The sequence below is a fragment of the Erinaceus europaeus genome, chromosome 16 (genome assembly GCF_950295315.1).
Source record: "Erinaceus europaeus chromosome 16, mEriEur2.1, whole genome shotgun sequence".
NCBI classification, from domain to species: Eukaryota; Metazoa; Chordata; class Mammalia; order Eulipotyphla; family Erinaceidae; genus Erinaceus; species Erinaceus europaeus.
In genome coordinates, this window is record NC_080177.1 from 54,353,106 (window position 1) to 54,368,580 (window position 15,475).

General features: G+C 36.8%; 1 protein-coding gene across 1 annotated transcript in view; it reads left to right on the top strand.

Annotated features, from left to right (window-relative positions):
- DPH6 (diphthamine biosynthesis 6) overlaps nt 1–15,475 on the top strand; it is a 158,374-nt gene that overhangs the window by 125,257 nt on the left and 17,642 nt on the right. Inside the window, exon 6 of the mRNA XM_007521695.3 lies at nt 11,527–11,588. Coding sequence (XP_007521757.1) covers nt 11,527–11,588 — 62 coding nt within the window. The remainder of the gene's footprint in view (nt 1–11,526; nt 11,589–15,475) is intronic.

The window sequence follows — 15,475 nt, forward strand, 5'->3', positions numbered from 1 at the left end:
TCTCAAATAAATTACATTTACTGGTTTACTTCTATCTAGTATTTTATTGACATTTCCAGATAAGTTTAATAGGATGGAGGGAAACAGTGTTCTCTTTATAGACTCACTGAGTGATTTGACCTTAGCAGGTTAACCTTATCCTTATGTTGAAGGAAGCTATTCTTAATTAGTCTCTATTAGTTTCTCCATTATTACCTAGAGAGCCACTGGCCTGTAATTCCATAAATCTTAATTTGATTGTTTTTCTTTCTATAGAAAAGTTACCATATTAGCAAAATTGCAATATTTAGAACCAGTCCCTACTTAGAAACAGTCCTCATCTGTAGCTCAGCCATTTCACACTTTATTTTCTTCAGAAATTCTCAGTTGAATACCATCTGGTCATGGTGATTTATTGCTGTGGAATTTCTCAAGTTGCTCTGTTACTTACTCCTAGGAGATTGCTCTCTGCTACCTCCCTGCTGATTTTCTCAGAAAGTGCCCTTGGAATAGTCGTTTCCCCAGTACAGCAAAGGTCAATGCCAAGTAAAACTAAAGTAAATTATTCTGTTTTTTTCTCATCTTCTTATGTGCTGTACTTATTGGAAGTTCTTGTTGATGGGGGAAACTGAGATTAGTCTGACCACTCATGTTGACTACTTAGTTATCATGTTACCTTTTACCTTCCTATTTTTCAGATTCTTTCTTTTTCTGATAGTGTATTTTCAATAGTTTGTTGGGAAGTGTGGGGGGGTCAAGTGTTAAAAAGATGTTCTATGTTCTTCTAGATACTTTCAGCATGTTGAGAAATGCCTCTATAGAATTGTTCCAGTCTTTTTTTTTTTTTTTTGCTCCTAAATTATCCACATATTTCTCTTTTGACTTTTCAGACTATGACACAATGCATATAACTCTCATAACCAGTGTCTTTATCTGTCTTGTGAGTAGCCTAGATAGTTTTACAACTTTTTACTTGCCTTTTGGAAGGTTACTAACCATTCTTTTTCCTTAGATACTTCACATATATGTTTCAGTCTCACCCTTTAGGTTAACATAGGGTGCATATATTAATTAAAGCAGAGCTTTAATTGTGCTACCTTCCCATGGCTAGGTTCCACTCCTGCGCATACTCACCTGTGCTAATTCCTATATGTTATACTAACCTGTTTGCACTTCTTTATTTGCTCAGATAAGCCAAGATAAAACATATAAATTATTGCTTCTGTCATTCATTTGGATAATAATGGATATAATTAAAATTTCATTGCAATAGTTTTATAGAAAAGAATGCCGGACTATAAAGGTTAAAGACAATTTGCATTATTCTTAATTTGCATTGTTCACACATGAACTATGTTTAAATAACTATTTTGCATTATAAAGGCTTCTTCCTGTGCATCAAGTAAAGTTAATTGCTTCTAGAAATACATTTCTACCTTTATACAAGGACTTTAACAGAATTTTGGGACTCATAACAGGATAAGTAAAGTATTTAAAGCTGAGAACATTAACATTTCTCTTCAACAAATGATACTGGGGGAACTGAATAGTCACATGTAGAAAAATGAAACTAGACTGGCACTTAACATCATGTACCAAACTTAGCTCAAAATGCATCAAAGATCTGGATATTAATCCTAAACTATAAGATATATATTGTGGTCTGGGAGGTGATATAGTGGTTAAAGCATCGGACTCTCAAGCATGAGGTCCTGAGTCAATCCCTGTCAGCATATTTCCAGAATATAAAGGTTTAATAACAAATTCTCTCTCTATATAAGATAATCTTTCCCTAAGAGTCACATACTATTAGTCCTATAGTCACCTATTTCTGAATAAAATGCCTTTTGTTCAGTCTATAAAAGGAACAGGTTATAACAAGAGAAACAATGGATAATGGTGTTTTTATTTTATTGCCATCACATTTTTCTTTCACTATATAGGGCAGGTATATAGTGAAAACTAGAATTAAGTACTGAAGTAGACAAGGATTTCTACTTTTACCATCCCAATTCTCACCAGTGCAATCAGGCAATGAAGTTGAGTTGTCATTATTTGCAGATGACATGCTATTGTCCTTAGAGTACCCCCAAACTACTGGAAATCATCAATAAATTTAGTAATGTAGCAGGTTATAAAATCAATACTCAGATTTGTGCCATTTCCATAAACGCATGATGAGCAAAAGAAAAGGAATTGAAGGAATTAATCCCATTTACAATTGAACTTCAAAATGTAAAATACCTGTGAGTAAATCTAACAAAGATGATAAGGGACTTTTACAGTGAAAACTGTAAGACCTTATAGAAATAGAGGATTACACAGGAATGGAAGAACATTCCTTGTTCGTGGACTGGAAGATTAACTATCATTAAAATGTCTGTCCCGCCAAATCTGTAAATTCAGTGTAATCCTTATCAAAATCCCAATGACATATGTTAAGGAAATCAAACAATTCATTCAAAAATTTGTGTGGAACCATAAAAAAAATATGAATAGCCAATGCATTCCTGAGGAAAGAAGAAAAATGGAGGCATCATAATCCCCAACTTCAGTTTATATTACAAAGCAGTAGTAATTAAAACTGTGATACTGGAAGAAAATTGGGCATTTGGATCAAGAGAGCAGGATAGAGAGCAAAGAAGTAAACCTACACATTCCAAGTTGCCCCAATATCAGGACCCATCTTCTTTAGGTCATCTCCCCAGACAATAACTAGGATCCACCTGTATATCAGATTTCAGGCTTAGGGAAAAAAAAAAAACTAGTATAGTAGCAGGCCCTTTGGAATATAACTAAAATGTGCCTACTAGCTATCTACCAAACAGAGACCCCCCCTCCCCCAACTCTTCATCTGCACTGTCCCAGCCTTTAGGTTCTTTCATGACTAGTCAACAGTTTGTTTGGCTTTATATGTTAACTCTCTTTTCAGCCACCAGGTTCCAGATGCTAGCATGATGCCAACCAGACTTCCCTGGACAGACAAACCCACCAATGTCTCCTGGAGATCCGATTCTCCAGAACCCACCCTACTAGAGAAAGAGAGAAGCAGGCTGGGAGTATGGATCAACCTGCCAATGCCCAAGGAAGCAATTACAGAAGCTGGACCTTCTACCTTCTGCATCCCACAGTGACCTTGGGTCCATACTCCTAGAGAGTTAAAGAATAGGAAAGATATTAGGGGACGGGATAGGCTACAGAGTTCTGGCAGTGGGAATTGTGTGGAGTTGTATCCCTCTTATCCTATGGTTTTTGTTAGTGTCTCCTTTTTATAAATAAAAATATATAAAAAAAATTTTTAAGTGTCAAAAGTCAGATCCATGAGACCCTTGTGCTTTATTCTAAAGAACATATATATCCCAAATCTTCATCTGCAATATTCCAGCCTTTAGGTTCATGATTAATTAACAATTTGTATGGCTTTATATGTTAACTCTTTCTCAGCTGCCAGGTTCCAGATGCTAACATGATGCCAACTAGACTTCCCTGGACAGATTACCCCACCAATGTGTTCTGGAGCCCCACTTCCTCTGCACCCCGCCCCACTATGGAAAGAGAGAGACAGGCTGGGAGTATGGATCGACCTGTCAACACCCATGTTCAGTGAGGTCGTCTGCCCAGGGAAGTCCGGCTGGCATCACAGTAGCATCTGGATCCTGGTGGCTGAAAGAAGAGTTAACAAAGAAAGCCAAACAAATTGTTGACTAATCATGAACCTAAAGGCTGGAAAAGTACAGATGAAGATTTGGGGGTCTCCGTTTTGTAGATAGTTAGTAGACCTATTTTAGTTACATTTCAAAGGGCCCATGACTATACTAGTGTTTTTTGTTTGTTTGTTTTCTGAGCCTGACATCTGATATGCAGGTGGACCCAAGTTATTATTTGCAATATCATTTGGTATACATTGAGAGAAGCATGCAGGAAAGTGAGCCCCACCCTAGAGGTTCCAGGGCTGGGGGAAATTTGGGCTTTATAGAGGAAGTGGGAGGTTCCTGCTGTCTTAGGGTTTAAGCAGGCAATAGATAATTACTGCTGTAATCAAATTATTTGGAAATTGGGTTAACTGAAAATCCCTTTGTTAAGATTCGCTGTATCATCCACAACATCACCGTAATTATGTCCTTTGACATTATTTGTATATAGCTGTATCTTAATGAGAAAGATACAGAGCACTGTTCAGTTCTGGTTTATGATGGTGCTGGGAAATGAACCTGTGACCTCAGAGACTCAGCCATGAATGTCTTTTTGCTTAACTATTATGCTGTCTACTCAGCCCTTTGTCTGCTTTCTAACTTTTACTTTCATCCCTTCAAACATTGCCATCTTCTTTCATTGTCCAATACGTAGCACATTGGAAACTAATGTGGAAGATTAAGATATTTCTAGAATAAATATTTCAAGCTCATTTTTTAAAAATCTGTTTGAAATGTACATCTTAAGTTTTTTGGGTTTTTTTGTGTTTTGTTTTTTTTTCACTTTAGCTTTTTACCAGAGCACTGCTCAGCTCTGGCTTATGGTGGAGCAGGGGATTGAACCTGGGACTTCATAACCTGAAGCATGAGAGACTTTTTTGCATAACCATTTTGCTATTCCCCATGCCCTTAAACTCTTTATTCTACAGCTGTATGCTTTTAAATGTAGGAGGGAAAAAAAAAAGACCATTTATCTTATAAGCAAGTATTTGTTGCCATTAATTGCATGATTTTACATAATATAATTATATCATTATATTATATCATATTATATTATATCATCAGTATGAATTCTAAGGATATTAAAAATGAATCTGTAAAGTATTTGAGTCTTCTTTATCTTTCTTACAATGAAATAAAATACCAGTTCAAAGATGTTAAAGAAATGCATGCTAAGATAAAACCTAGCAAAACTTATATATGGGTTGACCTGCAAACACCCATGTTCAGCAGGGAAGCAATTACAGAAGCCAGACCTTCCACCTTCTGCATCCCATAATGTCCCTGGGTCCATACTCCCAGAGGATTAAAGAATAGGAAAGCTATCAGGGGATGGGATGGAGTACAGAGTTCTGGTGGTGGGAATTGTGTGGAGTTGTACCCCTCTTATCCTATAGTTTTTGTCAGTATTTCCTTTTTATAAATAAAAATTAAACAAACAACAAAAAGATTGCTAAGCATTTAGTACTCTAATTTTAAAAGTGGGAAATATATACATTGAAATACTATTCTTTCTCAAATAGTCTCCATAATATGTTAGCCTTATTTTTAATAATCATTATTATCTGTTCTTTTTAACCAATTGAGTCATTTTATTTCTTTTTTTATTATTGATTTAATTATAATAGACAAGTCCACTGGATAAGAGGGGTACAATTCCCACCACCAGAGTTCTGTATCCCATCCCCTCCACTGAAAGCTTTCCTGTTCTTTATCCTTCTGGGAGTATGAACCTGGGATCATCATGGGGTGCAGAAGGTGGAAGGTCTGGCTTCTATAATTGATTTTCTGCTGGATATGGTCATTGGCAGGTTGATCCATGCTCCCAACCTGTTTCTGTCTTTTCCTAATGGGACAGGGGTCTGGAGAGGTGGGGTTCCAGGACACATTGGTGAGGTCAACTGCCCAGGGAAGTCAGGTTGGCATCATGATAGCATCTGCAGCCAGGTGAAAAGCATTAAGACATAAAGCAGAACAAATTGTTTAATAATCAGGAACCTAAAGGCAAGAATATAGCAGATGAAATTTGGGGTCTTCAATTTGGAAGAAGCTAGGAAGTCTATTTAAGGTATATTCCAAGGGCCCATGACTTTACTAATTTTTCCTGAGCTTGGCAGCTAATATGCAGGTGGGCCAAAGGTATCATCTGGGGAGATGGTGTCAGGGTTGGAAATAGGACTAGAAAGCTGGATCAGGGAAGAGAGTAGCTCCCAAATCTGGGAAAAGTATAAAAATACTGTTAACTGCTAACCTTATCATATTAGAGCCTTTAAAATGCTACTTGTTTTTGAGGCCATACAGGATGGTAAAACTTGGAAGAGATTACATGATTGTGTGTGTGTGTGTGTGTGTGTGTGTGTGACTTTCAATGATACATGAGATTCTACTCCATTCCTACCTGCATTAAATTTATTAAGAATTATAGATAGAGTGGGGGTGAGGGGGCCTTAGCAGATCCAATGCAGGGGGAGGGAAAGAAAGGTGTGTGTGTATGTGTGTGTGTGTGTGTGTGTGTGTGTGTGTGTCTGTAGACAAGAAATTGCCTTTCACAGTGATTATACCTTTTCTAATATCACCTACTGATTTTATAGTAAAAGTCTCAGTTACAAAAATTGAGTTGAGAATACAATTCATTTTACTTGGTTCTGTTAAAAATAGCATTATCAACCATTATGTGATGTTTCTCTCATATCATATATTGGACTGTCACAAAGAAATAAACCTCTACTTGCTTTCGTGACAGTATATAATAAATTGACTAGTGTAATTCAGTTGAGAAGTTGAAAAATGCATTGAAAATAATGGGGCATAACATTGTAGGGTTAACATTCATAGATGATGCAATTAAATAAAGCAGGCATTAACTTCAAGGTCAGTCAGTAAAGTAGTAAAATTGAATATTTTAATTGAATTGTAATTACTTCCCATTGATACATGCAAGTAAAGTAAAATAGATGTCAGTTCTGCAAATTATAGTTCTTCTTCCTAATTAATTTCTTAATTCTGCATTGAGTTATTCAGTGCCTAGGTCTTGTTGTAGGTTTATTCACCCACCCAGATTCCATCAAGGAATGTCCATAAGACTTGATTAACTGTCAGAACTTAAGATAAATTTGGGCTACACTTTGGAAAAAATGTTAGTAACTTAAAAGTAACTTATTTATATACTTGAGTTAAAATGTACTCTAAATATATCAGCCGAAGTACTGTGGATTATAATTGTTGATACTGATATTTCCATAAGTTGATCTGAATATCAATATTAATAAATATAACCATTTCAATATTTTTTCTTTGTCACCATGGTTATTGCTGAGGCTCAGTGCCTGCAAAGATTCACTGCTCCTAAAGCCATTTTCTCTTTCTCTCTCTCTCCCTCTCCCTCTCCCTCTCTCTCTCTCGCTCTCTCTCTCTATTTTGTTTTGATAGGACAGAGTTTAATTGAAAGGAATGGGGAGGAAGAGAGAGAAAAATAGACACCTGCAGACCCACTTCACTGCTCTTGAAGTTCCCCCCTTGTAGTGGGGAGCAGGGGCTTCAACCAAGGTGCTTGCAGTGGTAATGTGTGTGGCACCACAGGGCCCCTTTCCATTTCAATAATTTATAAAGGTTTTCATAGGGAGTAAAAACATTGACTCTCAAGTTCCATAGCTGACTGATTGTGAAGTTAAAATGAGCAGAGTATTAGGGTTTCAGTGAAGCACTTTACATCCATTCGTGACCCATTCGTGACTATACTTCACCTAAAAAAGAGATACCTAAAGTGAATGATTGAAAAAGACAAACATACTTTTCAGGCACTAGGCTAAATTTTAACTTGAGATAAAGCTGAATTGCTTTGAAAAAGCTGAGGAATTATTGTGACTTTTCCAGAGATGTTTCACAGTCCCTCCTAAGATTTAAATAAAATACAGTTTTATATAAAATATAATGAAAATGATATTACAAAGGCTAGGAGATTTTCAAATTATACTGAAATTGTATTAGGTCTAGATACTCAGTTTTATTTGAAGAAAAGATCATGTCTGTGAACCAACTACATTTACCAGTTAAATGGCTACTGCTTAAAAATTGAAAATGGAATGAATGTATATAGGTAAAATCAGAAGTTGCTGAGATACTGTTATATATTCTTATATTTTTAAATGAGCCTATGAAATGAAATTATTTGAGATAAAATATATTGGTATATTAACATCATTCTTTAGTTATACTTAGAAATACAAGTAGATTCATTTATGGCTTGTTCCTGTCATTGATTACTTCCCTTGTCACCAGCCTTAACCTGGGACAGTAGTACAGCCATCTTCACTTCCACAAAGCTGTTTTCCCTTTGTGAGCCAGTGGAACAGAATTGAAAGCCAAGAACTAAACCCCCACACCTATGGACATCTAATCTTTGATAGGGGTCCCAAAGTGTTAAATGGAGGAAGGAGGCTCTATTCAATAAATGATGCTGGGAAAACTGGGTTGAAACATTCAGAAGAATGAAACTTAACCACTTTATCTCATCAGAAATCAAAAATCAAATCCAAATGGATCAAGGACATGGAAGATAGACCAGAAACTATCAAATACTTAGAGGAAAACATTGGTGGAACAGTTTCCCACCTAAACCTCAAGGACATCTTTGATGATACAAACCCAATTGCAAGGAAGACCAAAGCAGAAACAAACCAGTGGGTCTACATCAAATTGAAAAGCTTCTGCAGAGCCAAGGAAACTATCACACAAACAAAGAGACCCCTCACAGAATGGGAGAATATCTTCACATGCCATACATCAGACAAAAGACTAATCACCAAAATATACAAACAGCTCAGCAAACTTAGCAACAGAAAAGCAAATGTCCCCATCCAAAAATGGGCAGAGGATATGAACAGAACATTCACTACAGAAGAGATCCAAAAGGCTAACAAACACATGAAAAAATTGCTCCAGGTCACTGATTGTCAGAGAAATGCAAATAAAGACAACATTGAGATACCACCTCACTCCTTTGAAAATGGCATACATCAAAAAGGACAGCAGAAACAAATGCTGGAGAGGCTGTGGGGACAGAGGAACCCTTCTGCACTACTGGTGGGAATGTAAATTGGTCCAGCCTTTGTGGAGAGCAGTCTGGAAAACTCTCACAAGGCTAGACATGGACCTTCTTTATGACCCAGTTCTGCCATCTAGCTAGTTGATATGGGATTTATTATTTTATTACCAGATTATGGTGGTGCTAGATAGAGCTAGAACCTCAGGCATAAAGGTCATTTTGCATAATTACTATGCAAAATGTCCCCAGTCTCATCCTTATGGATTTCTATATCCAATGAAATCCTGTATTGTATTGTATCTGTGATGTATTATTACTAGTCAGGTCTATGTGAAATACCTAAATATTTCATCATAACTAAAAGCAACTTCAATTAAAAAAGACTCAGACTCCATTACTAGACTCTAAAGATGACATGTGTAGTGTTATTTTATCATTGATTCTGAGAGAAAATAAATGTATCTCTTTTTTATAAAGTTCCTTATGAAAAAAATTACATATTTATTTTTAAGGTGTTTTTATTAGTGATTTAATAATGATTGACAAAATTTTGGGGATGAAAGGGGGTACAATTCCATACAGTTCCTACCACCAGAGTTCTGTGTCCCATACTCTTCATTGGAAACCTTCCTATCTTTTATCCCTTTGAGAGGATGGACCAAAGATCTTTATGGGGTGCAGAAGGTAGAAGGTCTGGCTTCCATAATTGCTTCTCCACTGGACATGGGTATTGACAAGTTGATCCATATCCCAACCTGTTTCTGTCTTTCATTAGTGGGGTAGGGCTCTAAAGAGGTGGGTTCCCAGGACACATTGGTGAGGTCTTCTGTCCAGGGAGCAGGGAAGTCAAGTTGGCATCATGGTAGCATCTGCAACTTGGTGGCTGAAAAGCAGTAAGATATAAAACAGGACAAATTGTTTAATAATCAGGAACCTAAAGGTAAGACTATAGCAGATGGGATTTGAGGTCTTCATGTTGGAAGAAACTAGGAAGTCTATTTTAGCTATATTCCATGACTTTACTAATTTTTACTTGGGCCCAACAGCTAACATGCAGGTGGGCTAAAGTATTGTCTGAAAAGATGGTGTCAGAGTTGAGAATAGGACTAGAAAGCTGGATCAGGGCAGAGAGTAGCTCCTAAATCCATCTTCATCAGGAGCAACATCATAGATCCTCATGTGGGTCTCTACAGCACCTTGCCCTCAATGTACAAGAATGGTAGAAACTGCCCCACTCTCCTAAGGGAGGTTGGATCAACATACTGTGCCACTTGAAGAAGACTGGTCCTGAAATGAGTGCAGCCTAAAATGTTCCTATCTGTGACCAATGAATGTGAGCTCAGACTGACAGGGATCCAGAGGTTATAAAGGCTCCTGTGCTAAATGTGAATAGATGTACTTATTTATTGTGAGAGGAGAGAGAGAGAAGAGAAGAGAGAGAGACTAAAACACAGGTTGGCATAAAATGATGCTGAGTTTTGAGCCTGTGGTTTCTGGGACCTCAAATATGCAAGCAACCTAAGTTATCTCCCTGGTCCTAAATGTATTTCCTTTAACTATTATAGTTTTATAATAATCTCCTATTGTAATAAAATAATCTATAATGTGTTTTCAGTAAAATATATGGATTTTTAAAAATAATTTAAATTTGATTTCTTTCAGTTTCATAAAATTTGTCCACCTTTACTACATACTCCATCAACTACATAAATGTTAATAACTGTTAATGGTTTAACCTTTTTGGCAGAGATTATACTAAATAGTACAACAGTGACCTTTCAGAGTTTTTGGTTTATTTGGTATTCATATTGGCAAACAAGTGGTCATTAAAATAAAGAGAATGTAATTAAATAATACAATGATGTCTGCATGCTACCACTAGTGAATTGTGGTTTACTGGCCTTCTGCTCTTCTGTTTTCTCTAAGAAGCCTAATGAAGTTTAGAAGCTATAAATGAAGTAGGAATAAACCAGAAAGTTCTCACTGTTGTCCAGGAGTTAAATATATATATATATATATATATATATATATATATATATATATATATATATATATATATATATATAATTAATTGGGGCTAGGTGCACACGCAGTCAGTTTCAGGTTTCTGGTATCCAACTACAAGATTGAAGCATGGCTATAGGTATGTCTCTTTCTTCCTCTCTATTTTTCTGTCTCTATCATTAAAAGGGTGGAGGAGTCAGGTATTGATGTACCTGGATAAGTGCACACATTACCTTATGCAAGGATCCCAGTTCCAATCCTAACTGCCTACCTGCAAAGGGTGGGCTTCACAAGCAGTGAAGCAAGTACTGCAGGTGTCTGTCTCTCTCCCTCCCCACTCAATTTCTTCTCTCCCCTACAAATTAAAAAACAGGAAAAATGGCCACCAGCAGTGGGGTTAGCATTGTACAGGTGCCATGTGCCAGCAATAACCCTGGTGACATAAATAAATCATAATAATTATAGTATTGAAGATTTAAATTTCTTATTTTTGAAATATATTTGTTTTCCAACTTAAGTATAATGACTCAGAAAAGAAAAAGAATTGAAACATTGAATCTGGTAGTTGGTATTAGAGATTGAAATTAATTGGCATGAAAATTATTTTTCAGGAACAAGAAGCAGTTACCCAAAGGGACTAGGAAAGCAAATGCTAGAAAAGTACATTTTACTTTAGGATAAAAGAAATTAAACACACACACATTCTGGTCTCATGAGAAAAAAAAGGGGGGGGGCTTAATGTCTCTAAATTTCCAACCTGCTCAATATCAAAAAATAAATAAATAAATAAATAACCTTTCTTGACAGGTTTAGATCCAGATAAGCATCTTGGAAAAACCTTGGGTGAAATGGAACCTTATCTCTTAGAGGTAAGAAGTTTTACTATCTCTCAAAACATAAGCATCTACAAGAGACAAATGGTACTATGGTATGATGATTTAAATCATTTCCTTTAGAAAAACTTTTATAAAAAATCAAACTCCAAGTGAAAGGTAAGCTATAAAGGGAAATAGTTCTGTCAAAAAATTTACTTTCAGTAAAATGGAAAATCTATGCTATATAAAAAGTACTGTGCTCTTAAAGTATGTGTTAATTTCTAAGATCAGAGGCTTTTTCATCAGAAATGAAAATGGAAACCTAATCTAGAGATTATTTAATTTTTTCTCTTTTACCAATTACAATATCAAATTGCAGAGTAGTAAAGAAATTATGCCAAAATGTTCACATTATAACTGTTAAAACTCTAATTCTAAACTTTAAAAAGAAGGCCCAATTATTATTTATATAGCATTTTTACTAGTTTGGTGCTAACTTTTGTGATAAATTTAGTAGTGGTCCATGAAGCTGAGTAGTGTAATTATTGGATTTCCTATTCTATCATCATAACTGAAAAAGAAAAGCAGCTTGAATTTTATGAAAAATGTAAACTCCTAATAAGCTATCATTTTCACTGTTGAATTATAAGCTATGTTCCTCTACCTATATTTATTATCCCATCTGCACTTGCCTTCCTAGATAACATGCTGTTAATCAGTTCCTGACAGTTTCTTCATCCTTTCTCCATTGTTGTCTCCATATCAGTATCAAGACACACAACTGCATCTTTTATCCCAGTAATTCCTTCTCTCCGAACTAGTTAGCTCTTTAGTCACTTCTTTTCTTTTTATTATTATTATTAGGGTAGGTAGGTTAATGGAATACAATAAATACAATTGGTAGTACATGTGTAAATTTTCTCAGTAGTCTGCAAAACACTCTCAACTCAAGCATAAGATCTCCTCCACCATCTTACATCAGGACCTGAAGCCACCCACTGCCAACCCACATAAGAGTCCTTTACTTTGGTGCAGTACACCAGTTCCAGTCCAAGTTCTATGTTGTGTTTCTCCTTTCTGTTCTTGTTTCTTTTTTTTTTTTTATTTAAAAATGAAAATGACAAGACCATAAGATAAGAGGGGCACACTGAGATAGAGCATATGTTCACACGTGCCCTTAAACTAGGGAAAAATATATCCCTAAAAGCTGAAGTACACAAGAGCCTGCAGGGAATATCCCCCAACACTTCATCTGCACTATTCCAGCCTTTAGGTCCATGGTTGTTCAACATTTGTTTGGCTTTGTATGTTAATTCTCTTTTCACCCACCAGGTTCTGGATGCCAGCAGGATGCCGACCAGACTTCCCTGGACAGAGGACCCCACCAATGTGTACTGGAGTTCAGCTTCCCCAGAGACCCAACCTACTAGGGAAAGAGAGAGGCAGACTGGAAGTATGGATCAACCAGTCAACACCCATGTTCAGCAGGGAAGCAGTTACAGAAGCCAGATATTCTACCTTCTGCAACCCACAAGGACCCTGGGTCCATACACCCAGAGGGGTAGAGAATGGGAAAGCTATCAGGGAGGGGATGGGATATGGAGATCGGGTGGTGGGAATTGTGTGGAACTGTACCCCTCTTATCCTATGGTTTTGTTAATGTCTCCTTTCTTAAATAAATAATAAAAAAAAAAAAGATAAGAGGAGCACAATTCCCACCACCCAATCTCTATATCCCATTCCCTCCCCTGACAGCTTTCCTATTCTTTAACCCTTTGGGAGCATGGACCCAGGATCATTATGGGGTGTAGAATGTGGAAGGTCTGGCTTCTGTAATTGCTTCCCTGCTGAACATGGACATTGGCAGGTCGATCCATACTCCCACCCAGCCTGTCTCTTTCCCTAGTGGGACAGAGCTCTGGGGAAGCAGGGCTCCAGGACATATTGGTGAGGTCATCTACCCTGGGAAGTTCGGTTTGCATCATAGTAGCATCTGGAATCTGGTAGCTGAAACTGGTCATCTTCATCAGGAACAACATGATGGATGCCTCTGTAGGCCCCTATAGGACCTGGCCTTCAATGTGGTTCAATAAGGGTTGGGAGTAGTATTCCATTCTCCAAAGGGAGGTTGGATAGCATACTCTGCTTATCACCTGAGGATGATAGGTCCTGAAGTTGGCACAGCCTGGAATGTTCCTAGTTGTGACCATGGAATGTGAACTCAGACCTACAGGGATACAGAGGTTACATTAGGCTCCTGTGCTGACGATGGGCCACAGATCAAATCCATGGGGTTTATGGGTAACAATATTTATATACTTTCCCCATATTTGGGAGCTACTCTCTTCCCTGATCCAGATTTCTAGTCCTTTTTCCAACTATGACATCATCTCCCCAGACAGTTACTTAGGTCACCTGCATATTAGATGTCAGCAAAAACTAGTAGGGTCATGGGCCCCTTGTAATATACCTAAAATAGAACTATTAGCTTGTTCCAAAATGGAGACCCCCCCCATCTTCATCTGCAATATTCCAGCCTTTAGTTTCATGAGTACTTAACAATTTTTTCTGCTTTATATCTTAACTCTGTTCTTATTTCTTAACTTCTGTAAGTGAAATCATCCCATATTCATCTTTTTCTTTCTAGCATAGCTCACTTAACATGATTCCTTCAAACTCCATTACAAATGAGGTGAAGAAGGTGAACTAATCATTTTTAATAGCTAAGTAGTATTCCATTGTGTATATATACCACAAATTATTTTGCCACTCAAGTGTTTTTAGACTCCTAGGTTGCTTCAAGGTTTTGGTTATTACAAATCATGCTGCTATGGATATAGGTATACACAGGTCTTTTTGGATGGGTGTGCTTGGTTCCTTACAATATATCCTCTGGGGAAGATTTGCAGGGTCATAGTGTAGGTCCATTTCTAGCCTTCTGAGAGTCCTCCAGACAGCTCTGCACAAAGGTTGGACCAATTTACATTCCTACCAGCAGTGCGGGAGGGTTCCTTTGCCCCCATATTTATTGTTGCTATACTTTCTGAGGTATGACATTCTCAGAGAGGTGAAGTGGTATCTCATTGTTGTCTTTATTTGCATTTCTCTGACAGTCAATGACTTGGGACACGTTTTCATATGTCTGCTGGCTTTTTGGATCTCTTCTTTGGTGAATATTCTGTTATTAGCCTTTTACCTGATTTATGATATATAAAGATCATCTCCCATTCTATAGGAGTTCTTTATTTGGGTAGTGGTTTCCTTTGCTGTGCAGAAGCTTTTTAATTTGATATAGTCCCGTTGGGACTATATCTTCCTTGCTATTGGATTTGACTATATTTGCAATTGGATTTGACTACATCTTCCTTGCAATTGGATTTGTGTCACTGAAGATAGCTATAAAATTTATATGGAAAAAAATTTCAGCCAATATTTTCCTCTTAAGTATTTGATAGTTTTGAGTCTACCATCCAAATCCTTGATCTATTTGGAGTTTAGATTTTTGTATGGTGAAATGTAGTAGTTCATGCATGTTTCAACCCAGTTTTCCCAACACCATTTATTGAAGAGACTCTCCTTCCCATTTAGTCATTGAGTCCCTTTATCAAAAATTAGAAGTTTATAGATATGGGGCTTATTTCTGGGTTTTCAAATCTATTGACCTGATTGGTGTGTCTATTTGTGTACCAGTAGCAGGCAGTTTTGATTACAATGGCTCTATAATATACTTTGAGGTCTGGGAGTGTTATGACTCCAGTTCTATTAGTCTTTCTAAAATTGTTTTGGTGATTCTAGTTGTTTCTGGTTTCAGATAAACATTTGTAGCTTTAGTTCTGTTATCTTTTTTTAAAAAAATGAGAGGTGGAGGTAAGTAGAGTAAAAAAATCAAATAAAATTTTGCTACTTAAAATTAGAATACCTGGGAGTTGGATGGTAGCACA